This window comes from Bos taurus, chromosome 4 (genome assembly GCF_002263795.3).
Source record: "Bos taurus isolate L1 Dominette 01449 registration number 42190680 breed Hereford chromosome 4, ARS-UCD2.0, whole genome shotgun sequence".
Lineage (NCBI taxonomy): Eukaryota > Metazoa > Chordata > Mammalia > Artiodactyla > Bovidae > Bos > Bos taurus.
In genome coordinates this window covers 114710009-114735200 of record NC_037331.1, presented here as the reverse complement: position 1 = coordinate 114735200, position 25192 = coordinate 114710009, and the positions used below count along the sequence as shown (strand labels likewise).

The 25192-nt window shown below is 39.3% G+C and overlaps 1 protein-coding gene across 20 annotated transcripts in view; it reads left to right on the top strand.

Annotated features, from left to right (window-relative positions):
- The window catches only part of KMT2C (lysine methyltransferase 2C), a 254958-nt gene that overhangs the window by 117558 nt on the left and 112208 nt on the right, over nucleotides 1-25192 (top strand). For all 20 annotated transcript variants that reach the window (XM_024991270.2, XM_024991282.2, XM_024991266.2 and 17 more), the window contains exon 7: nucleotides 21070-21232. In XM_024991270.2, the coding sequence (XP_024847038.1) occupies nucleotides 21070-21232 (163 nt within the window). The remainder of the gene's footprint in view (nucleotides 1-21069; nucleotides 21233-25192) is intronic.

Below are 25192 nucleotides of genomic sequence, written 5' to 3'. Positions count from 1 at the left end.
TCTGCAGTTTCTAATATGCTGTTATAATATCCAGTGTAATTTCATCCTAGGTATTTTTATTTTATGACGTTTGACTGGGACCTTTTTATACCTTCCATGTCTCCACTTAGCTTTTTGAACATATTCAATATGCTTATAAGAGCTGTTTTAATGTCCTTGGCTGGTAATGTTAACATCTCTGTCCGTTTGGGGTCAGTTTTCAAGATTGTTATCGGCATAGATCATGTTTCCCTGCTTCTTCGTGTGCCTGGTGGTCTCCGTTTGGATGTCAGGCATTGTTGAGTTTTACCTTGATGAGTGATGGATTTTCGCTGTAGGAAATGAGCAGTTAGGGTGATGAGTGGCTCCCTGGCTTCATGACACCAGGTTCTGACTGTCTTTACATTGTGTACACACAATGTGTTGGTCTTTTCCTTGGTTCAGTTTCTCTCATAATCAAAACATGGTGAGCAGGAGCTCTTAGGGTCATATCCTCATTATAACTTTTTTTTTTTTTTTAATAAAAAATGAAAAAAAAAAAAAGCTTTTCTTTTTTAATTCAGGGAAATCCTTTCCATATGCTTTTCTCTACTGTAGCAGGTTTCTCCTAACAACTCATTAGCTAGAATTAGAATTAGTTCCCATCAATTGCTTGAAACCAGTAACTAATACAAGTGTTGGGACAACCACCATTTGGTTAGACTGTGATTCTCTTCTGGGGCAGGGGATGGTACCTACCTCTCTAAAGGTCATTGCTGCTTGGAAGAGGCCATCTCTGAACAAAACTGAGAGCCTTCGAAGGAAGAAGGTGGAATGGGTGTTTGTAAAAGATGGTTTTAGAGTACGGGTTAAGCGTCAATAGATTGACACAGGAAATCTCGACAAAGGGTCGTCTATTTGTTATTGGCAGATTTTTCAATAATAACTATTTTTACAGGTGGTTGATGTTCAGCATTTTATGTGCCTGTTGGCCGTCTGTATGTCTTCTTTGGAAAAGTGTTTGTTCTAGTCTTCTGCCCATTTTTTAAATTGAAGTCTTTATTTTTGATATTTTGTATGAGCTTTTTATAAGTTTTGGATTTTGACCCCTTATCTGTCATACTGTTTGCAAATGTTCTCCCATTCAGTAGGTTATCTTTTCATTTTGTTGATAGTTTCCTTTACTGTGTAAAAGTTATAATTAGGTCCCATTTATTTATTTTTTGCTTTTATTTCTTTTGCCTCAGGAGACAGATCCAGAAGAAATATTGCTGTAATTGATGTCAAAGAGTGTTTTGCTTGTCTTCTCTTCTAGAAGTTTTATTGCTTCAGATCTCGCATTTAAGTCTCTAATTCACTTTGAGTTTATTTTTGCATATGGTATGAGGAAGTTGTTCTAATAGCCTTCTTTTACATGTCCAGTTTTCCCAGTACCACTTACTGAAGAGACTGTCTTTTCTCCATTGTGTATTCTTGCTTCCTCTTCTTAGATTAATAGACCATAACTATGTCTATTTTCTTCCATTGATCAGTCTGTTTTTGTGCCAGGACCGTTTTGATTATTGTAGATTTGTAGTATAGTCGAGTGTGGAGTGTCATAGGCAAAGGATCATCTTAAATTTGGGGATATGTGGACTATGAAAGAATGTCACACATGAGCATGACTAGGTAATAAGTATGGTGGGGAGTAGTGAGAAATGGAAAATGTTCTTAACTTCACATTCCATGTGAGGAATTTAATTAATGAAGTTTCTTAATAAGAAGAGCCGCTTTAACAGGTCTGAACCTTTCAGCTGTCTGTAGTTAAGTTTGAAGACGTTTATTTGAACACAGATATACTTAGGATTGCTGCAGTGATTAAAGGCCCGTAAGTGTGAGTTTCTGAATTTAGGTATTGTATGTGAAATATGAAGATAGAATTGTCGTAGAGATGGAATGAGTTATGTTTTGAATTAGTGGAGGAGTTGCAAAATACCTCCATGGTTTCAAGTATGAGTATATGGGAAAATTAGGAGTTTGACTGTAATGAGCCTTAAATCCCATGAAACGTCTTTGGAACTGTGTCAGGGTTGGAATCTTAGACTGTGTTCCTAGCTAGCTGTGAGAGCAAATCAAGCTGCCAATGGAGAATGTTCAGCAAGAGGACAGAAGGACGATCGACCCTTTTGGCCGTGTTCCGAGGAGGAAGAGATGGCTGTCATGTAGAGTACCTACCAGTTGTGGGAAGGGTGCTAAGAATGACTGAATAGATTTCAGGGGATATGGCCATTGATTTCACATGTGTTTTCTTTTTTTTTGGGGGGGGGTATGATAAAGTTTCCTAAAAGTATAGCATGTTTTTCTAAATAAACCATACTTGCTGTATTGAATGGGGGAGGATCAGAAATCTTGACTTCTTCTTCTGTGTCTGACATTGTTAGCTAATGTCAAGTGACACCCTCACCAAGCAGTTCTACCTGTCTGCAAGGAAATGGCAACCCACTCCAGTGTTCTTGCCTGGAGAATCCCAGGGACGGGGGAGCCTGGTGGGCTGCCGTCTATGGGGTCACACAGAGTTGGACACGACTGAAGTGACCTAGCAGCACCTAGTTTTTTCATTTTGCACAATAAGAAGTTAACATGCTGTCTTCATTCTAAAGTGCAAGGCTGTGAGGAGGACTCAGGATCAGTTATGGTTTCTTGCCTCAGAATGCTGTACCAAGTGCAGAATCTGTTATAGCAGGACAGTGGAAAGTTTGACGACAGAACGCTTTAGGTACACCTAAGTATAAAAATCAGTGGGTTTGTTTTCATTCGCTCTGCCAACTTGATTCTTACCATTTATTTAGAATTTAAGTTGGGTGGAAGCTAACAGGAAACTAGGAATTTCTGTTACAGAGCTATTAAGAGTTTGATGTTCCGATTCGGTTACACATAGTTAAATTTGGAAGGCCCATTTAGTGAAAATGTTCTTGGCCTTAGTGTTTCTCTTAGTAAAAATCATATTTTGTTTTTAGTCATTCTTTTTAGTTTTAATTAAGTTTGATATAATTACCTTTACACTGAGGTAAGTGGTAGTATTCCTGGATGTTATAAATAAAGAGTCCCTTTGTAAAACCTGGGGGTGGGTGGAGAATATCATGAATTACAATGTGCATAGAATATTTGAAGGCTACACAGGAAACGGGCAAAATTCTTTGCCTCTAGGGAATTTATCCCACGTGACTCTACACAAAGTGACTTCCTTGTGTACCTTTTAGAATGTTTTGAATTTTGAATAATGAAGTTTTTTTTCCTAATAAAAAACAGTTCCTAATATATAATTAGAATTAATATAGAGTTAATATAATTAATATACAATTGGGATAATTTCTAATATATCCCTGAAAAATGTATTTCAAAAGTCCATTTCTATAGTTTTGCCCTAGTGATGTTTTTTTATATATTGTGCGATATAAGCATCCAACTTCATTTTCTCACGTAAGGAGAGCCGGTTGTTACTACCTCATTTATTGAAACCTCTTTGTTTTCCCCCTCATTTGAAAGATTACTTCTGTCAGCTAGCAAATGTTCAGTAAATGTATGGCTTGTTTCTAAGCTCTGTATTTTAGTTTATATTCTTTATCCCAGTGACACTACCACCATACTGTTACGGTCACAGAAGCTTGGTAGTAAGTCTTGGTAGCTGGTCAGGCATGTCTTACTTTCATCTCTACCTGTAGCAGAGAAACTTGTAGTAGAACAGTCCTACCACTGTGAATAACTAGAAAATCTGTTTTCAAAGAAAGATTTAAAGGCATTAGAGAAGTGAGGTGAGGACTGGAGGGAGTGAGAGAGAGCCCAGAGGGGAGGATCATGTCAAGAGAGTTTCTGGCCATCTGTAGAGCTGGGAAGACAAAAAGTTAGGGTTTAGGGGCCATTAACATAATAGACTTTCACTTGGGACCCTTGAAGTCTACATTCGAGGTCAGCATATTATGTATATGTCCTCATGGTCAGATCCAGCCCACCATCTGTGTATATGGTCCAGAAGCCCAGATAGGTTTTATTTTAAAATGTTAAAAAAATAAAATAAAAAGAGTGTATTTCATCACACATGAAAATGATATGAAATTCAAATTACAGTATCCATAAATAAGGTTTATTGGAACACAGACTTGTTTATTGTGCACATGATCTGTGACTCCTGTTGCTCTACAGTGATGGTCAAGCCTTGGCCGGAGCGACCACTTACGCCCTGCATTATTGTGGGCAGGCTGCACATCACAGAGACCCAGTCGTAACTCATCAGATTTGGATTGCCACATGTGTTCTCTTGGGATCTTCTCTCTTTTACTACTGCATGCCTTTCATGTTAAAGAAGAGGAAGCGAGAAGAATGGACCTCAGTAATAGTGCTTTTGAGGCATTAGTGGAGTGGATTCAGTTGATACCAAATTGGATGGCAAAGCATTGTATTTATTATTATGCTGAGACACTATAGCTGTGCTGAAAAAAATACAGTGTATGTCAATATTAACCTGATTGAGCACGTACCATGCTAATCCCAACTCATAGGAAAGCAGTGAGTTTCATTTGCTCTTAGGGATGTCACCATCTCAATGCTAGGAGTTTTTCTTGGAAATCAAAGCTGAATGGACTGAATTGCCTTACAGTGTAGCAGTTTGATGACTGAGCAGTGGTAATGTTTTATTGCAATTTTTAAAATTTGGGGGTTGTGATTAAATTTTTCTGAAGAAGATTGCCCTCCAAATACTTAATGGATGTGGAAGTTAACTTCTGTTGCAGACTTGGTAATACTTGCTAGTGAACTCAGCCTAAGGTTACAAGGCAGAGCACTGCTTCCATGTGAGACCTTACACTGTGATCAATTGATTTGTACAGCAGCAGCGTGTGAATCACAGGTAATGTCAAGCTGCTCTATACACTTTTCATGCCATCAAAATTTAAAGTGAAAACCAGAATCTCCATTCACACACAAAAGTTTGATACAGAAATATTTTCCAAGCTCAAACTATAGTTCCAATAGCAGTTTTTGGGTCTTGAGGCAAATACAAAGGAAATGTCCATATTTCAGAATCCATTTACTTATGTAATTGAGAAGCTCAACCTGTGCTTTAATTGAAATATAATTACATGCTAAAAGCAAACATCAAGACTAATAAAAAATTTTAAGTACCTTGCAAAGATGAATATGCCCAAAGGAAATTATATGCTTATGGATTGGTTTCAGTATGTGGCTGTAATTCTGTGTGGAAGACTTTTTCAAGATGGATATATAAGTTTCATTGTGTATCAGAATGAACAGATGAATATTTACAATCCATTTAGTTACAGCTTTGGAAAGTGAAAGTGAAAGTGAAGTCGCTCAGTCGTGTCCGACTCTTTGTGACCCCGTGGACTGTAGCCCACCAGGCTTCTCCGTCCATGGGATTCTCCAGGCAAGAGTACTGGAGTGGGTTGCCATTTCCTTCTCCAGGGGATCTTCCCGACCCAGGGATCGAACCCAGATCTCCCACATTAGAGGCAGATGCTTTAACCTCTGAGCCACCAGGGATATTAAATGAAGTGTTATCCTCTCTTCAGATCCATTCTTCTCATTATTAGGCTTACATTACCCCCTCAATTATATTCAATTATGATCATATTTTGAATAATTACTAGTTGTTTAAAATTTGTAGAAATTTATTTTCTCTCTTGGTAGAGAAATACTTGTCTAATATTCTTAATTTTGCCTTTGTCCTACAAAGCATAAAATATTTATTGTTTGGCCCTTTTGAGAAAGGTTTGCTGATTCCTCAGAATAAGAAAAAAACTGGGTGGCATGGAAGGTGTGGGATGGGCTTGGGAGTGGGAGGGAGGTTCAAGAGGGAGGGGACATGTGGCTCAGTTGTAAAGAATGTTCCTGCCAGTGCAAAAGATGCAGGTTCGATCCCTGGGTCAGGAAGATCCCCTGGAGAAGGAAATGGCAACTCACTCCAGTATTCTTGCCTGGGAAATCCCATGGACAGAGGAGCCTGGTGGGCTGCAGTCCATGAGGTCGAAGAGAGTTGGACACGACTTAGCGACTAAACAACAACAATCCAAATGTCCAGTAAGTTTTTGAAAAGATGCACAATCCCGTTAGCAATCATGAAATGCAAATTGAAGCTGCACTAAGATAGTATTCCATACCTATTAGATCAGCAGAAATTAAGTCTGAATGTAGCAAGTGTTGGAGAAGGCAATGGCATCCCACTCCAGTACTCTCGCATGGAAATCCCATGGATGGAGGAGCCTGGTGGGCTGCAGTCCATGGGGTCGCTAGGAGTCGGACCCGACTGAGCGACTTCCCTTTCACTTTTCACTTTCAGGCACTGGAGAAGGAAATGGCAACCCACTCCAGTGTTCTTGCCTGGAGAATCCCAGGGACGGGGGAGCCTGGTGGGCTGCCGTCTGTGGGGTCACACAGAGTCGGACACGACTGAAGCGACTTAGCAGCAGCGAGTGTTGGTCTGGTTTGGCCCGTACTCTCAAACTCTGCTAGTGAGAGTGAAAATTGGAGCAGTCATTTGGGAAAACATTGTAATCATCTGGTAAAGTTGAAGAGACCCCTATTTTATGACCCAACAGTTTCGTTGCTGTTTGTATACCATTATGATACAGCGTTCCCAAAATTTTGCTCTCAGGATACCTTTATGCTCTCGTTTTGAAACACCAGTGTGTACAGTAACAGAAGAGAGCTGAATTCTCCTATGGGCTTCTGTGTTCAGCGTGTTAAAATACGCTGGTTTGGTTGAAGAACACAAGGAAAATCCAGCCTCAGAGCACCTCGGAGTACTTCCAGGGCTTTCTGGTTTCAGCAGTCAGCATGCTGTGCCTGGGGGTGATTTTCTCTGTATCCTTCCTGCGTGGGGTTTGTTGAGCTTCTGAAAATTCTAAGTTTTTTTTCCCACCAATTATGTGAAAAGTTTGGCCTCTTTGTATTCTGTTTTGGTCCCATTTTCTCTCTCCTCTTCAGCTCTCAATACATGTGTATCAATACATTTGATCGTGTTGAGTATTGACGTAGGTTACTGAGGCCGTGTTAATTTTTCAATAATTTTACAGTTTCTTCCTCCAAAGGGACGAACACTTTGTTTTCAAGGTCAGTGACTATTTCTTCTGTCATTTCCATTCTCTTTGTTAAGCACACCCACTGAAATTTTTATCTAAATTCCTATGTGTAGGAATCTCTGTGGGGTTTCACCGTGTAACTTTCATATCTTCTGTTGTTCTCCTGCTGATTATGACCAGCTTTTTCCTGTATGTTGTTGAACATATTTCCAGTAGCTGCTCTAAACTCTTCTGTTTATCTTGTCATTTTCTATTGGATACATACTTTTTTTCTTTGCGGGTCCCATTTTCCTCTTTTTTTTTGTCCATATCATTTTTGTTTTTTTCTTTTTTGGGAGACTTTGATTATTGCTGGCCTTAACAGTCCAAACTCCATCATCTCAGCAGCCAGCGCATCAGCAGTCTCCCTTAGTCCCTTCAGCTCACAGCTCAGCTGTGACTCTCCCTGAACTGCGCAGAGTCTCTCTGTGAACGCGATCTCCGTGGTTTTGAGAGTCTGGGGGGCTCGCTTTGCTGTGGCTTCCACCCTGCAAGCCTTCCTCTCAAGTTCCATCCTTTCCGTCATTGTTGATCTCTTCCTGTCTTCTCACTCCAGTAAGACTGATGTTGTCAGTTTGAGATCTGGTACCACTCTGCCCCTTCCGTGCACACTAGGAAATGGCCTTAGCTGAAACCCCTTTAAATATGGATCTTAGCCTGTGATGTTCTTTCTTGTCAGGAGTCTAATGTCCTGCCATTACAGGCTTGGTTGTTCACAAGTGACTTCAAGTATATAGGTTTTATATGTTACTGAGATTTTACAAATTTTCCTTCCAAGAAAGTTATTCTGATACTGGCCTGTTTGCCCTTACCCAATAAATAAATTGCTTTTTTTTTTTCCCCCTGAGTGAGTCATTCTTTGATTAAAGTATATTTTATATACAATATAACTTACTCCTTCCAAGCATACCGTTGAACATATTTCAAGAAAAAAGTACAGTGTATGTAACCACCATCATAGTCAAGGTACAGACTATTTCCTTTACCCTACAGAGCTCACTCATAGCCCTTTCACGCCAGTCCCCTCCCACTTCCCCAGCTCCTGGGCACTCATAATTAGATCTGTTTCTCTTCCTGAAGTTTTTTTTTTTTTTTTTTTTTTTACCTTTTTCTGCCTTCTCCAGACTGATTTGTAAATGGAATCATCCAGAAATCTTTTCTGTCTTTTGTACTTAGCATAGCTGTTTGGGGATTCATCCGTTCACCAGCTGAGAGATTTCTTCCTGTTTGGTGCTCTTATATTTATGCAGTGGCTGTGAACACACATGTAACACGATGTTCTGTGTTATTACCACCACTGGGCATTGTTGGTATTTCTAAGTTTCAGCCATTTTGGTTGGTTGGTGTATAGTGATACTTCATTGTGGGCTTGAGGATTTTGCATTTCTGGATATTAAGAAGAGGTGGCAAGAATACACAGAAGAACTGTACAAAAAAGATCTTCACGACCCAGATAATCACGATGGTGTGATTACTCACCTACAGCCAGACATCCTGGAATGTGAAGTCAAGTGGGCCTTAGGAAGCATCACTATGAACAAAGCTAGTGGAGGTGATGAAATTCCAGTTGAGCTATTTCAAATCCTGAAAGATGATGCTGTGAAAGTGCTGCACTCAATATGCCAGCAAATTTGGAAAATTCAGCAGTGGCCACAGGACTGGAAAAGGTCAGTTTTTATTCCAATCCCAAAGAAAGGCAATGCCAAAGAGTGCCGTAACTACCACACAGTTGCACTCATCTCACATGCTGGTAAAGTAATGCTTAAAATTCTCCAAGCCAGGATTAATTAAAAGACGCTTACTCCTTGGAAGAAAAGTGATGACCAACCTAGACAGCATATTAAAAAGCAGAGACATTACTTTGCCAACAAAGGTCCTTCTAGTCAAGGCTATGGTTTTTCTAGTAGTCATGTATGGATGTGAGAGTTGTACTATAAAGGAAGCTGAGCGCTGAAGAATTGATGCTTTTGAACTGTGGTGTTGGAGAAGACTCTTGAGAGTCCTTTGAACTGCAAGGAAATCTAGCCAGTTCATGCTAAAGGAGATCAGTCCTGGGTGTTCATTGGAAGGACTGATGCTGAGGCTGAAACTCCAATACTTTGGCCACCTGAAGCGAAGAACCGACTCATTGGAAAAGACCCTGATGTTGGGAAAGATTGAGGGCAGGAGGAGAAAGGGACAACAGAGGATGAGGTGGTTGGATGGCATCATCAACTCGATGGACGTGGGTTTGGGTAAACTCCGGGAGTTGGCGATAGACAGGGAGGCCTTGCATGCTGTGGTTCATGGGGTCACAAAGAGTCGAACACGACTGAGCGACTGAACTGAAGTAAAGGAAATAGAACACATCTTCAGTCAGGTGTCTGTTCAGATCTTTTGCTCCAGACTCCCCCATTTTCCAGTTGATTTGTCTTCTTACTTTTGAGCTATAAGAGTTCTTTATATTGTTGCCGTAGAAGACATTCATTAGAAGTGTATTTTGCAGATATTTTTGTTGAATCTGTGACTTGTTTTCCTTTTTAAGTATTTTTTGAAAGAGCTGAGTGTCTAATTTTGATGGTTTGTTATTTGTCATTTTGTCTTATGATTATGCTCATTATGCCTTATATTAGAAATAGTCCAAGTTTTCCTGCATATTCCAAGGTGGTGGTTATTGTTTAGTCCCTGAGATATGTCTTGACTCTTGCAACCCCATGGAATGTACCCTGCCAGGCTCCTCTGTCCGTGGGATTTTTCAGGCAAGAACATTGGAGTGGGTTGCCATTTTCTTCTCCAATTCTAAAGTAACTTTAAGGTTATTTATTCATTTTATAGTTAAATTGCATGTGTGATAGTGAGAATATAAGCTAAGGTTTAAGGTTCTTTGTTTCCAACGTGGATATTTAGTTGTTCCAGCATAATTCTAGGACTATGATTGTCTTGAATTATCTTGACTCTTGGTCAGAAATAAGCCACACACACATACAAAAAGATACATATTTTTAAAAACATGAATTCATATTGATATGTTTAAATTCAGTCCATTAGCTTGTTGTAACATTTAAATTTTTTTTATTCCCCTGTCCAACCTATAATTGTAACTTTTAACTTTGATTAATAGCTCCTCTACCTAAAAAAGGTATAAGAAAAAGGTAAGTTGTTTATTTGTGTATCAGTTTAAAAGAACTCTGAAATAACTATACTCGTATTACACATTCAAAACTAGTAATCTGAAATGAGATTTAATATCTTCATTGCTTTTTGCCATCATCTTTTGAGCCTACTACTAGTATAGAAGATATTTTGAGTTATTTGCTATGATTAGGTAAGTACTATGTTAATACATAGTCAGTTGCTATAAGCATTTTAGTTGATGGCATTAATGTTTTTACCGATCACACTTCTGTGAAAGTAATTTTCTCCAGTGGCTCTTACTTGTCAGTGGAGAGTAATGGAAGTCGACGCTGTCACTACTCTGTTTGTGAGACAGGTGGAAACACTGAAATTTGTTTTCATGCTGCCTTCGGATCACTGCTTGCAACTCCTCCAAGCTGAGCTCTGTTATCACTGCCTACAGCATAGATGAGTCTTGCCTGTTTCTGTGCTGATACAATGGCGCTTCCAGGCGGCGCTAGTGGTAAAGAACCCTGCTACCAGTGCTGGAGACGTAAGAGAGGAGGATTCGATCCCTGGGTCGGAAAGGTCCCCTGGAGGAGGGCATGTCAGCCCACTCCAGTATTCTTGCCTGAAGAATCCCATCGACAGAGCAGCCTGGAGGGCTCAGTCCCTGGGGCTGCACAGAGTCGGACACGACTGAAGCAGCGTAGCCTTGTTGTTGCTGTTCAGGTGCTCAGTCATGTCCCTCTTTGCGACCCCATGGGCTGCAGCATGCCTGGTGTCTTTTTTTTACACGCTATTATACTTGTGAGATTCACTCGAATTATTGTTTGTAATATTATTCATTTATTGTCATTGTTGTATAGTATTCTGTTGTGAAAAAAAAAAAATAATTTATCTCCATTTTTCTTATTGGGCATTTGTGGGGCTTTCCAGTCTGGGATTGTTATGACTTGTGTTTTGTGAACATTCCAGGCCCCAAGGATTAACATTTAATGGCATTCTAATTTAAATTTTCTTCTTTTCTTCTTTTTTTCTTATGAGTGAGAGTCATCATGTAAACGAGACAAAGTATATTTATTATGTTCTGGGGTTAGGTTAGTGGAATTTGCGTTACTTACCCATATCTAACTATTTGTGAATTCCTCAAGTTCAGTTCCTCTTCATGGCATTGTGAGCGTGGGCAAGGCATTTGACTACTGCTCTTCATTTATAAAAATCAAAAGTCATGGTACCTACCTAAAATGGTGGTTGTTAAATAAGGTAATATTTGTTAAATGCTTGGCATAGTTGTTCACTTCATCCTGTATGTTATGTGTTTTATTGGCCAATTTTCTGTCTTCTCTAAATTATTGGTGTGTATAAAGTGTCATTGTTTTGAAGTTGCTTTCATTTTTATAATCTTTTATATTCAGGATACTAGAAATTTGTAATTAAAATTCAGGGTTTTTTTTTTTTTGTGTCATTTTATTTTCTCTAAGATGTGTATGTGTTTACCATATAAAAGTTTAAAAGTTTTATGGAGTCAGATTTATTCATGTTTTTATTTTTGGTTAAAGCTGTTAGGGAACTATAGATTAAAGATTATAGATGTTAGAGGACTCTTGGTTTAAGGCTTCTGATTTGTGAGTGCTTCTGTCCACCTGAAAATTCACTGTAGTCTTGACCCAGTAGGGAGAGGGCACATTTGTGGGCTCAGGAATGCTTGCCTTAGGATAGCCTCTGAGGTTTGCTTCTATATGTTGAAGATGGAGTTTAAAACATTTACCCTGTTTACTGTAGACGGTGACTGCAGCTATGAAATTAAAAGACGCTTGCTCCTTGGGAGGAAAGCTATGACAAACCTAGACAGTGTATTAAAAAAGCAGAACATCAGTTTGCTGACAAACGTTATTGTTCAGTCAGCACGACTTGTCTGACTCTTTGTGACACCATAAACTGCAGGCCGCCAGGCTTCCCTGTCGTTCATTTGTCTCCTGGAGTTTGCGCAAACTCATGTCCATTGAGTCAGTAATGCCATCCAACCATCTCATCCTCTGTTGCCCACTTCTCCTCCTGCCCTCTTATCTTTTCCAGCATCAGGGTCTTTTCCTGTGAGTCAACTGTTCACATCAGGTGGCCAAAGTATTGGCGCCTTAGCATCAGTCCTTGCAATGAATATTTGGGGTTGATTTCCTTTAGGGCTGACTGGTTTGATATCCTTGCTTTCCATGTAGTCAAAGCTATGTTTTTTCCAGTAGTCATGTATGGATGTGAGAGGCTGGACCATAAAGAAGGCTGAGCATCGGAGAATTGATGCTTTCAAATGGTGCTGCTGGAAAGGACTTTTGAGAGTCCCTTGGACAGCAAGGAGATTAAACCAGTCAGTCCTAAAGGAAATCAACCCTGATTATTCATAGGAAGGACTGATGCTGAAGCTGAAGCTCCAGTATTTTAGCTGCCTGATGCGAAAAGCCAACCCATTGGAAAAGGCCCTGATGCTGGAAAGATTGAGGACAGGAGAAGAAGGGGGCAACAGAGGATGAGATGATTGGATAGCAGCAGCGACTCAATGGTCATGAATCTGAGCAAACTCCTGGAGACAGTGGAGGACAGGGAAGCCTGGCATGCTGCAGTTCATGGGGTCACAAAGAGTCAGACATGACTTAGCAATTGAACAACAACAACCCTGTTTACTTCATAGCATTGAGTAAGGAAGACACTGTGTAATGTTAAGTATCATGACAAAAATTTTTTTTAAATATTTGCTTGGCAGATACTAAATCATGGAGGGCCTTGGAATACTGTTATCTGTTGCTGTATAAAAGTGACCATAAGTTTAATGGTCTAAAACAGCACCCACTTGTAGATGAGAAGTTTGGGCTGGCTCAACAGTGCTTTTTGTGTAGGATCCCACAGGGCTCAAAATAAGAGATCTATCAGGCTGGGTGTTTGTCCAGAGGTTTAGGAGGAATCCTCTTTTAAGCTCACTTAGCTCATGGGGTCAGAGTTCAGTTCTGTGCAGTCTTAGGACCAAGGTCCCCATTTCTTTCTTGGCCATTCACCTGGGGTTCCTTTCAGCTCCTCGGGGCACTCTCTGGTCTTTCTATGTGGCTTCTTTCATCTTCAGAGACATCCTTGTGGTGCTGAAATCCTTCACTTGCTTTGAATTTCTTTGACTTCCCTTTCTACTACCAGTTGGAGAAAAATCTGTGCTTTTAAAGAATCATGTGACTAGACTGCGTGCGTGCATGCTAAGTTGCTTCAGTCGTGTCCGGCTCTGTGCTACCCTATGCACTGTAGCCCGCCAGGCTTCTCTGTCCATGGTGTTTTCCAGGCCAGAATACTGGAGTGAGTTGCCATTTCCTACTCCAAGAGATCTTCCTGACCCAGGGGTCGAACCTGCGTCTCTTGTGTCTCCTGCATTAGGAGGTGGGTTCTTTACCACTAGTGCCACCTGGGAAGCCCGTGAATGTCATTTATCATCTTCCTGAACATGGGATTAGGGTGGGTTGACTTCCTTAGATGGCTCATCCTATGTATTACGTGCTGATTCTTACTGGCTTAGTTCTGGTGTCTAGCTTTACTTATTTTTGTTTGGTCTTGAGGTTTCCCTGTTTGCCCACGCTGTGTGACATTTGGGATCTTATGTCCCTGAGCATGTGCTTCTGTGGTGGAAGGGCAGAGTCCTAACCACTGGATTGCCAGGGAAGTCCCCTGAGTTTTGCCTTTTACAAGCTGTATTTTTTATTTCTGAGCTAAATTTGCCATATCTCAAGGATTTTGACATGTTTCTTATTTAATCACTTCAAAAATAATATATATATTCTTTTGATTTAAAGGGCCATCTGCTGCTATTGAAGAAAGTTTTCAGTTTTTCTAGTGGATGAATAGATTTCAGGAGTTTATCCTTATATTGTGAATTTATAATTATTAATGTGTTAGGTTTAGGACATAAGTGCTTTAAAAAACAAGACCTAGGAAATACCTGATTTTTTGAATTGGTTGGATTTTGTTATAGCCATATATGAAGGTGAAGGTGAAAGTCGCTCAGTTGTATCTGACTCTTTGCGACCCCATGGACTCTAAAGTCCATGGGATTGTCCAGGCAAGAATACTGGAGTGGGTAGCCTTTCCCTTTTCTAGATGATGTTCCCAACCCAGGGATCGAACCCAAGTTCAAATCCACATTGCAGGTGGATTCTTTAACCAGTTGAGTCACCAGGGAAGCCTTGATATTGTGAGTTAAAAAGAATTCTGTGTACATTTAAATAGATTGTATATTTACTATTTTTGGAATTTGGAGATCTATCAATGTGTAAATTGGAATTAGATTTGACCATCGTTAATTGCACTCATCTCACACGCTAGTAAAGTAATGCTCAAAATTCTCCAAGCCAGGCTTCAGCAATACGTGAACCGTGAACTTCCAGATGTTCAAGCTGGTTTTAGAAAAGGCAGAGGAACCAGAGAACAAATTGCCAACATCCGCTGGATCATGGAAAAAGCAAGAGAGTTCCAGAAAAACATCTATTTCTGCTTGATTGACTATGCCAAAGCCTTTGACTGTGTGGATCACAATAAACTGTGGAAAATTCTTCAAGAGATGGGAATACCAGACCACCTGACCTGGCTCTTGAGTAACCTGTATGCAGGTCAGGAAGCAACAGTTAGAACTGGACATGGAACAACAGAGTGATTACAAATAGGAAAAGGAGTACATCAAGGCTGTATATTGTCACCCTGCTTATTTAACTTATATGCAGAGTCCATCATGAGAAATGCTGGTCTGGATGAAACACAAAGCTGGAATCAAGATTGCCGGGAGAAATATCAATAACCTCAGATATGCAGATGACACCACCCTTATGGCAGAAAGTGAAGAGGAACTCAAAAGCCTCTTGATGAAAGTGAAAGAGGAGAGTGAAAAAGTTGGCTTAAAGCTCAATGTTCAGAAAACTAAGATCATGGCATCTGGTCCCATCACTTCATGGAAAATAAATGGGGAAACAGTGGAAACAAGTGTCAGACTTTATTTTTGGGGGCTCCAAAATCACTGCAGATGGTGATTGCAGCCATGAAATTAAAAAGATGCTTACTCCTTGGAAAAAAAGTTATGACCAACCTAGATAGCATATTCAAAAGCAGAGACATTACGTTGCCAACAAAGGTCGTCTAGTCAAGGCTATGGTTTTTCCTGTGGTCATGTATGGATGCGAGAGTTGGACTGTGTAGAAAGCTGAGTGCCAAAGAATTGATGCTTTTGAACTGTGGTGTTGGAGAAGACTCTTGAGAGTCCCTTGGACTGCAAGGAGATCCATCCAGTCCATTCTGAAGGAGATCAGCCCTGGGTGTTCTTTGGAAGGAATGATGCTAAAGCTGAAACTCCAGTACTTTGGCCACCTCATTCGAAGAGTTGACTCATTGGAAAAGACTCTGATGCTGGGAGGGATTGGGGGCAGGAGGAGAAGGGAATGACAGAGGATAAGATGGCTGGATGGCATCACCGACTTGATGGACGTGAGTTTGAGTGAACTCCAGGAGATCGTGATGGACAAGGAGGCCTGGCGTGCTGTGATTCATGGGGTCGCAAAGGGTCGGACACTACTGCGTGACTGAACTGAACTGAATAAATTATCTTGATTTCTGAGAGCTGTGTTAAATCCAGTCTATTTATATATTTCTATTTAGCTTTACTGTTTTTTGTAAACAAATTTTTATTGTAGTATTAAAACTTTTTTTTAAAGTTGAAGTTAGCTTTATTAAAGAAATTCATTGGGCATGTGAACTTTAATGACTATTCTTCTGTTGAGATTTTCATTCTAACATTAGACTCATTTAATGTGAACTTTATCTTTGCCCTGCTCACTGCTTTTTGATTTGAACCCTATTTTTATGATCAATAATTGCTAAACCTGCTTTTGTTTTGATAGCAATTGTCTGCTGTTTGCCCCTAGCTCATTATCTTTGAATATCTTGTGTTACTGTGCCTCATTCACATTGTGTGTATATATATTTCTACACATAAATAAAAGCTTTATGTGTATTTATATCTGCAATAAGTGTGTGCACTCGTGTATATAAAGTATCTTTTGCACATTTTGAAAGTTGCTATTTTTGGGGTTTCCCTGGTGGCTCAGTGGTAAAGAATCCACCTGCCAATTCAGGAGACACAGGTTTGATCCCTGATCCAGAAAGATCGCACATGCCTTGGAGCAGCTATGCTGGTGCGCCACAGCTACTGAGCCTGTGTCCTAGAGCCCAGGAACCCAGCGACTGAACAGCCCGTGCCCCACCACCAGAGAAGCCACTGTGAGGAGAAGCCCCCGCCCCTCAACGAATAGCAGCATTCTTCTGTGGAAGCTCATGCTCTCCACAGCTAGAGAAAACCCCGAGTGGTGACCAAGACTCAGTACAGCCAAAAATAAATACATAAAATTACTCTTTTTAAAAGTTGCTATTTTTTTAATACGGACTTTATCCTATTTACATTTATTATCTAAATTTTACAGTAATGTCGTAGGTATTAAAATTTTAGGTTCAAATAATTTTTTTGTAGACTTTGAAAGATACTGCTTTTTGTTTTTGTGTTTAATATTGCCAGTGAAAAGCAATGCCTGATTCTCTTTCCTTTGTAAATGCCTTGTTTTCTTCTTGGTGGGACTACTAAAATTTCCTCTTTTATCTTAAAAATTGTGCCAGTGTTTCTAGGTGTAAGACATCTTAATCAGAAGCTGGTCTTTGTTCAGGCAGGTGTTTTTTGTAGTGATACAGATATCAGTGGAACAGAATAAAATTGGCTCTTGTCTTTCACCTTCCTCATCTATTAAATGGAAAGTATGTTTAATCATGTTACCTCTGATGTTAGATATTATCATAAATTTTCTAGAGTACTTTGACCATAATTGTTCCATTCTCTCTTCTGGTGTTTTGTAATAGACAGACATTGGACCATTCTGATCAGTTTCACATGTCTGTTCTATATTTTTTTCTTACTTTCTGTCTTCATTTTTAATTACTGACTGCATTCTGGGAGAATCCTAGTTGACTAATAAGAAGAAAATTTGGTAAAGGTTATAAGCAGTTTTCTTCCTTAGAAGAAAAGCTGTGACCAACGTAGACAGCATATTAAAAAAGCAGAGACGTTACTTTGGCAACAAAGGTCCATCTAGTCAAAGCTATGGTTTTTCCAGTGGTCATGTATGGATGTGGAGTTGGACTATAAGGAAAGCTGAGTGCTGAAGAATTGATGCTTTTGAACTGTGGTGTTGGAGAAGACTCTTGAGAGTCCCTTGGACTGCAAGGAGATCCAACCAGTCAATCCTAAAGGAAATCAGTCCTAAATATTCATTGGAAGGACTGATGCTGAAGCTAAAACTCCAGTACTTAGACCACTTGAAGGGAAGAACTGACTCATTGGAAAAAACCCTGATGCTGGGAAAGATCGAAGGCTGGAGGAGAAGGGGACACAGGATGAGATGGTCAGATGGCATCATCGACTCAATGTAGATGAGTTTGAGCAAGCTCTGGGAATTGGTGGTGAACAGGGAGGCCTGGTGTGCTGCACTCTGTGGGGTTGCAAAGAGTCGAACACGACTGAGTAACTGAACTGAACTGAAAAACAGTTTGATGTGTGGAAAACTAGTAGGATTTTATACTTCTTAGAGCATGTAGACAATTACCGCAGTTGATATAGAATAAACACATGATAATTAATTGAACGAGCTTTGAAATACCTGAAAATTTTTGTTAGTGCTTCATAATTCATCTTTAATTTCTGAAATTTTGCTGATTGTATTTTGTTGGATAGTGCAAATTTATTTGGGAAGAGCCTTATTTTTATTTAGTGAAATTAAAGTTTTGGGAGTTCCTCAGATTTTCTTACAGGGGAGAACTCTTGTAATATGAACTGTCATCGAGAGTTTTCTCTTGGATATGTTCTTGGACAAATGTCAAAAGATATTATAACACTTTTCTTTTTATCTCTCTGTCTCCTTCTCTCTTTTTTTAATGATTAAAAAAGTAGAAAAAATTATTCAGGAATTTTAAATATTGAGTAAAATAAATTGTTTAGTTGATAAGCCATTTAAGAGCTATTTACTTTACCTTCTTCTCACTAGATGTTAATTCACTTTGTAATTGTTTATAACTTGTTAGCTTATAATTTGTTTGATTTCTGACATGTAGTATATGAGGGTGCTGATGTTTAGAGAAGTTCCTTTTGGAGATTCTTTGACATTTTCTACAATTTTACAGATGCATTTATTTGATTCAAAAAGATACAGTCTATATAGAAAGTATATATTTTCTTTCAATGCCAAATGTCTTTCATTAGCTGTGCTGTTACAACAGATGGGTTTGAAGCGTTCAGTTAAATGCAGCTAGTACTTTATTTCTCTTCCTTTATTCCCTGATATCTTTGTATGTATTTATAAATTAGTATGTTGGATACATTCCAGATCTTCACATAGTAGTTTAGCTAATGTCATGTAATATTTTCCATTGCAAATATGATTAAGAGAACACGTTAACGTTTCTAAAATGATACAGACAGTGGGAAAAGAATCAATTTAAATTATTTTGTTTCCTTATGCAGTTAAATACAAGTTATTATATTTTATTTGACAAAATTATTTTTAGAGCACAAGGCTTCTGTACAACTCGCCATGTACTATAAAAATAATGGAGATTCTAGATTTTAACAGTTTAGCAGACTTATTTTGTGATGTTAATGAGTTAATAAAAGATTTTCAGTGGTTGACTGAATGTATACATCCACTTTCCTCCATCAGCATTATCTTGGCGTTTGCAGCATGACTCAAGGATACTCAGATTACCCAGATACCATATGTGTCTGTAATTCTGGGTTCTGTTAATATAACTAACATGTTTAGATACCATTGGAGGGTATGACATAAAGATATATTTAGTTTGGAAAAAGCTGATTATTATACTTAATTCCTTCCCTTTTTTTTAAGTGCAGTAATATCTTTGAGTACAAAAGGACAGCTGAAATGTGTGGTTAGTCTCTGAACTTGAGGACATTAAGTATAAGTTAAATGTCACAAATACAGCTCGTGTTTGAGTTCTTTGGGCTTCCCAGGTGACTGAGTGGTAAAGAATCTTCCTGCCAATGCTGGAGATGGGGTTCAGTTCCTGGGCCAGAAGATCCCCTAGAGTAGGAAACGGCAACCCACTCTAGTTTTCTCGCCTGGAAAATTCTATTTAAAGAAGAGCCTGGTTGGCTCTCGTCCATGGGGTCTCAGAGAGCAGGACACGGCTGAGCCCCTGAGCGTGCACACGTAAGTTACTCAGAAGCTGCAGCTGGCTTGTTCCTGCCGCCAAAATGTGTAGAAGACACACCAAGAGGCAGTTAGCTTTCTTACATTCATTTAGTGTAGTGGGTTGATGGTTAAAGCAAGAGCTTGATGGCATGTGATATCTTACGTAGATTTACGTGCAAGACATTGAAATTATTTATAACTTAAAACCTATTGTATTCTCTAATTGACTAGCAGAATATAGAATCAGTATATAAGCATGTGAAGATATCCATGGTAATGTTAGCAATTTTACCGTATTACATGAGGCTCAGTTTTACCATATATTGTTTCATTTGGCTTCAGTTATTTCAGCTCTGTTATTACCAGAAATGTAGTTCATTTAGTGTACATAAATATGAACATCAGTTTGTTAGTGCCTTTCTATATCAGGCAGTATTCATGGTGCTGAGAATACAAAGATAGTACAATCTGCTTGCTCTACTCAAGGATCTTGGACCAAGGTGAAAAAAGACCAATAAGCAATTATCATGCAGTAGCATAAAGACTGAAACGGAAGCACATGGCAAGTAAGCATCTCCTACATGCAGAGGGAGATTTTATACTGTGTGATGCAGGCCACCCAGCAGACTCCTGATGCCCAAAGTGGGCTTGGGAGGGTGAGGATGTTCATGGATTATTCTTAAGGAAAGCTGAGTAAGTACATTGGCTCAGTGGATAATCATACTGACTTCTTAACACATTTCACATGCCGTAGAGTTCCTCTGCTGTTTGTTTGAGACATTTCTTTGATTTTACCACTTGCAAGAGAGTAGAGGCAGATTGCAATGGGGAAAGCAGAAAGTCAGAGGACTTTATTTTTCTTCACATCTCCAACTTTTTAAGGAAACATGAAACTGACTTCTGCAATGAAGTGTGCAGATTTGTTTGTGTACCTTTAACAATGTAGTTGCCACTCATTAGCTTATTCTCTGTGCACTGATTTACATCATACTGATTGCTGTCTGTGCTCACGCTCAGTTGTGTCCGACTCTTGCGACCCTGTGGACTGTATCCTGCCAGGTTCCTCTGTCCATGGAATTCTTCAGGCAAGAATACTGCAGTGGGTTGCCATTTCTTTCTCAAGGGGATCTTCCCAAACCACGGGTCGAGCCTGTGACTCTTACGTCTTCTACATTGGCAGGGATTCTTCACTGCTCGTGCTACCTGAGAAACCCCATATTGATTTTTAGGCAGGGTGAAAACAGTAAGAGATTTTGTAACTAGTTTTTCTCTGTTTTATCTGCTTATTGATGGGGTTTAATCACCTGTTGAAAACAACCCTCAACTAGAAAACTGCCCTTTTAACCATATTATTAATTTTTTAAAGAATGGTAGTTGTATGTTTTTGACAGAGTCAGTAGAAAAAAAAGTGAAATGCTAACTTTCTAAACTTGATGGAAGGATTAACATATATTAAACCAAGCACTGAATGGAGACCTTAGATTTTACCGTTTTCACTGATTCTTTATTTAGTATTTTGCAGGCTTCAAAGTGTTTCACTAGTAATGTACAGGGATTTCTTAGAACCTTCCTTGCCCCACATTTGAATGTTGCTTTTCCAGGTGTTATAAGGAAGTTTCTTTATGCTTTGCTCCCTCCAGCGATGTGCATTTTGTAAGCACCTTGGAGCCACTATCAAATGCTGTGAAGAGAAATGCACCCAGATGTACCATTATCCTTGTGCTGCTGGAGCCGGCGCCTTTCAGGATCTCAGTCACTTCTTCCTTCTTTGTCCAGAACACATTGACCAAGCTCCTGAGAGATGTAAGTTTACTACAGATAACATCTAAAAACACTTACCGATGTAGTTACTTAAAATAACAGATGTTGTAAGTTCCCTAAGTGTTACTCTGCTTGTGGTAAAAGGTAGTATCATATAATACTGAAAGAGGTCTTCAGAAGAGATCCTTGGGGGAGCGAGGAGCCGGGGGAGAAATCTGTTATCAACAGTATCGTCAATGGTATATCCAAAAAGTTATTTGCTTGAAAATTCAAAGATAGTTTGCATGTTTTGTTTTTTTTTATTCTTATTTTAAGAATCTAACTACTGTATGCAAATAGATTTGCTGAGTATATGGTATTTTAATATGTACTATAAAGTATTAATAGGTCATTTAAAAAATTAAAATGTCTTTAACTCAATGTCTTTTACACTAAAAAAGAAAAACAAAAACTCCCTAGTTGGAAATTTGGAAGATGGTTCACTCAGGTGTTATTTTAGGATATATGTTGATAGGATCACCAAAACACTTTGGAGAATCTTGGAAAATGTATGGTCCTGATATTCTGTTAGTGCTTCTTCTTGATTCATCTGTCTTGGTTATGGTTATCTATTATCCTCAGTTGTCTTTTTTTCCCTTTCTTTTCCAAACAGTATTTTATAATTAGGTGAAAAGGTTTAAGTGTTTTAAATTTATGTTATACAGAAAATTATAGCTCTTTTCCTATGCCTTTCATTAGATAGAGATCTTACTTGTTTCTTAGTATATGGATTTCCAATGAGTATGCATGTTTTGGGTTCTTTCTTCCCCCTAGTAAATTGAATTTCCAGTCTGCTTGTGAAATTTCTGTAATTCAGTCTTTTTTTTTTTTTTTTTAATGTCATCTCTTAGTTATCTGTTAGGTTTTACCTGTTTCTTAGAATGTCGATAAAGGCTTTTTCCCTATCTTTTCCAGCTTTGTGAAACATAAATACAGCTACCTCAGGCTTAAACTAATCTCAGACACAGTCTTCATAATTATTATTTTTTCTTTGTTCAGTACCCTAATTTTATCTTTAGTTATTTTGTGTCTACATGTATAATCATATTGCCCTTAATCCCGTAAAGACATAAATTATAGGGAAGGCAGACTGAAATGTCAGATTGTATTTAAGCTAATAAGGAATTTAAAGTTTTAAACATGTTTTGGATTATACACTGTTTCATCTGGGAGAAAAAGAACATTCACGCACAGCTACTATTACGGGTGTTGTTTATTTTAAGACCTCAGGAAGTGAATTACTTCACTAAGTGCACAGACTGTGATGCCAATCATCAGAGTTGATTATATTCTGGGTGTTAAAGTGTTACCAACATGCTTTTCCAATTGAATAAAACAATTGTGGGTGTGTTTGAGAATTTTTATTTAGCCTTTTGTACATCATCATGATTTAGACTTCACTAAACAACATGCAAACTTTTCTATGACTATGGTTCCAACACAAGAAATTCTGTTACTCATTGACAGTACTACTTTCTCTTGCAGACTATGTTCACATAACATACATGATTTATATACATTTATATGTTAGGGATCATAAAAGGTTTTGTAAAATAATGAAATGTAAGAACTGAGGTGAGATAATTTACTGTCAGTTACCATGCAAAGTTCCTGCTGCCAACATAAAGCTAAAAAGAAACACTGAAATTGTTGGTGCCTTCCCCTGTCCAGAGTAGACTTACAGAGACTCAAGGTAAGAAGAGAATTTGGCCAATGGTAAGAAGAGGGAGAGGACCGATGGGAAGGTCACAGTGAGGTCGACTCCCAGAGGAAGTGCCCTCCCTACGCCTGAGCCCGCCCGCGGGCTGCAGAACGCCCCAGCAGTCAGCGTGAAGAAGGGCGCGTGAGCGGTTGCCTGATTTGTAGTAATAAGAATTCACTGAGACCGTGTGTACATGCTACAGGGCAGTGGAAATTTGTCTCACAGTAGCTTAAGTAGATCCCACAGGGCAGTTTCTTGTAACAGCCCTCAATATAAGTCAGTGGTGTAGAACCAAAGCCCAGCTGAGCAAATTCTATTCCTTGGGGATCTTAAACAATGCAGCCTAAAGACACAGCTTTTTGACTCTCTGTTTTAATGCACGGATGTAAAGAATTGCCAATAGACTTTTGCAGAAATATACAGATGAGGTAATAGTCTTATAAAATCTTTCATTTGTATTTTCAGTTGTCCTAGTTGTCTGTCACAGCATGAAGCACTTTTTATGTTTTAGAGGTGGGGATATCTTACATGACAGTGTTATTATTAATGCTTAAATGACAATCAGTGAAAGTCATATAGCCTTGTACCATATACATGTATACATATATGAATTACTGTACTAAAAGGTAGTTCTTTCAGCTCTTATCTAAGGCTCCAGTTATGGGTTTGCACCAAGTGTGATACTTGGTCCTGCTGGCTAAGCTCAGAGCCGTGTGCAGTGGTAGTGAACTGAGTTAGTAGTATGATATCTTTTTTATGAAAGTTGAGAAATCTAAAAAAAAAACATGGACCTCAAAAAATCGCAGCAAAGAGAGCATCTGTGAGCAGGACCGAGCCTTTCATCAGAAAATAATTTTGGGTGCTGCGTCCTGGAGACATGCTGGTCAGGACTGTCACCTTACTTTCACGCTGACGCCAGTGTCCACTAGCCTAGCCTGAAAATTTTACATTAAATATCCATTTAGAAGACACACCACATGTTCTTCCCAGGTAGTATTCTGCCCCTCAGGGAAGCCTAAATGGCAGAGAGCCAGCCGTGCAAGATCAGAGGAGAGAATTTTCCAGGTAGAGCGAACAGCTACTCTGCAGGCCATGTGGCATGAGCTTGGCTGATAGTGGAGGAGGCAGGAGTCACTGTGCTGGAGCTCGGTGTCTGCCAGGTGCATGGTGCAGAGCACATGCAGCTGGACGCAGGCCTTGTGAACAAGGGAAGGCGTTTGGATGTATCCTGTCTGCCATGAGAAGTCTTTTGCAGGGTCTGAACCTGGGAACGATGCACCTCAAGCCACTTGGCCTCCCCCAGTGTGTTTACTCAGCTGTAGCTTCTTCTACTTCATTTTAACTCCCTAGCTAATATGTTATTAGCTGTGTCTCTCTTGACACCAAGTCCTGCAGCTTTTCTGTTCCCTTAAATCTGTCAGCCCAGTGACCTTTCTTTCTTCCCTACCTGCCTGCTGTGTGGGCCACCCTCTCTGGACAACATCCATGGTTTGCTTTTTCTTTCTGGAGATTCCATACTGATAGGCAAATCACCCTGCAGTGTCCTAACAGTGATGAAAACCTAGATCATAGAAGTTGTAACGTCGATGGAAGTAAGAAAGCTGTGCTGGTTTTTTTTAAATCGACTGTCTGATGATACTTTCACTTCTGTTGCTCTTTCTTCCTGTGTGCTATCTAGGCTCTCTTAAGCAGTGGTCTCCCCTTCCAATCTGACCATGTTTAGAGACCCATGATAAGCCCCTATGTAATTTAGGCTCCATTTTTTTTGTCTTTCCTCCATTTCTTCTCAGTGACGTGTCTAAAGCTTGTCCTGTTGCTCCCCCTCCTCTCTTGCTCCCCCTACGTCATTTAGCTCCTTCATGCCGTGCCTGTGCTGGCACTTCTCCTTCTACTTTTGACCATTCTACTTTTGTGCGTACTTGGATATTCTTTGCCTTCCTTGCCCTTCCAGTGGGCATCAACATCTTTGAAGAGAGATTGACCTGGATTTTACTCCTGCCCTTCCTTAAATTGTCTTTAGCTGTAGTCTACTCCGTCTATTTTGCTTTCCCAACTGCTTAAAGAAAATGTTCACTTTGTCATTTGATTATTGCTTCAAACTTAATGCTTCTGTGACTTTCAGACATACATGTATGTATAAGTACATATACTTATGTCTGACGTGACACACTACCCAGTAATATTTTCTTATGCATGACCTTCAAAAGGCCGTTTTAATATTTCTACAGATTTCTGTATGTTCTCACAGGTTGAACAAGTGG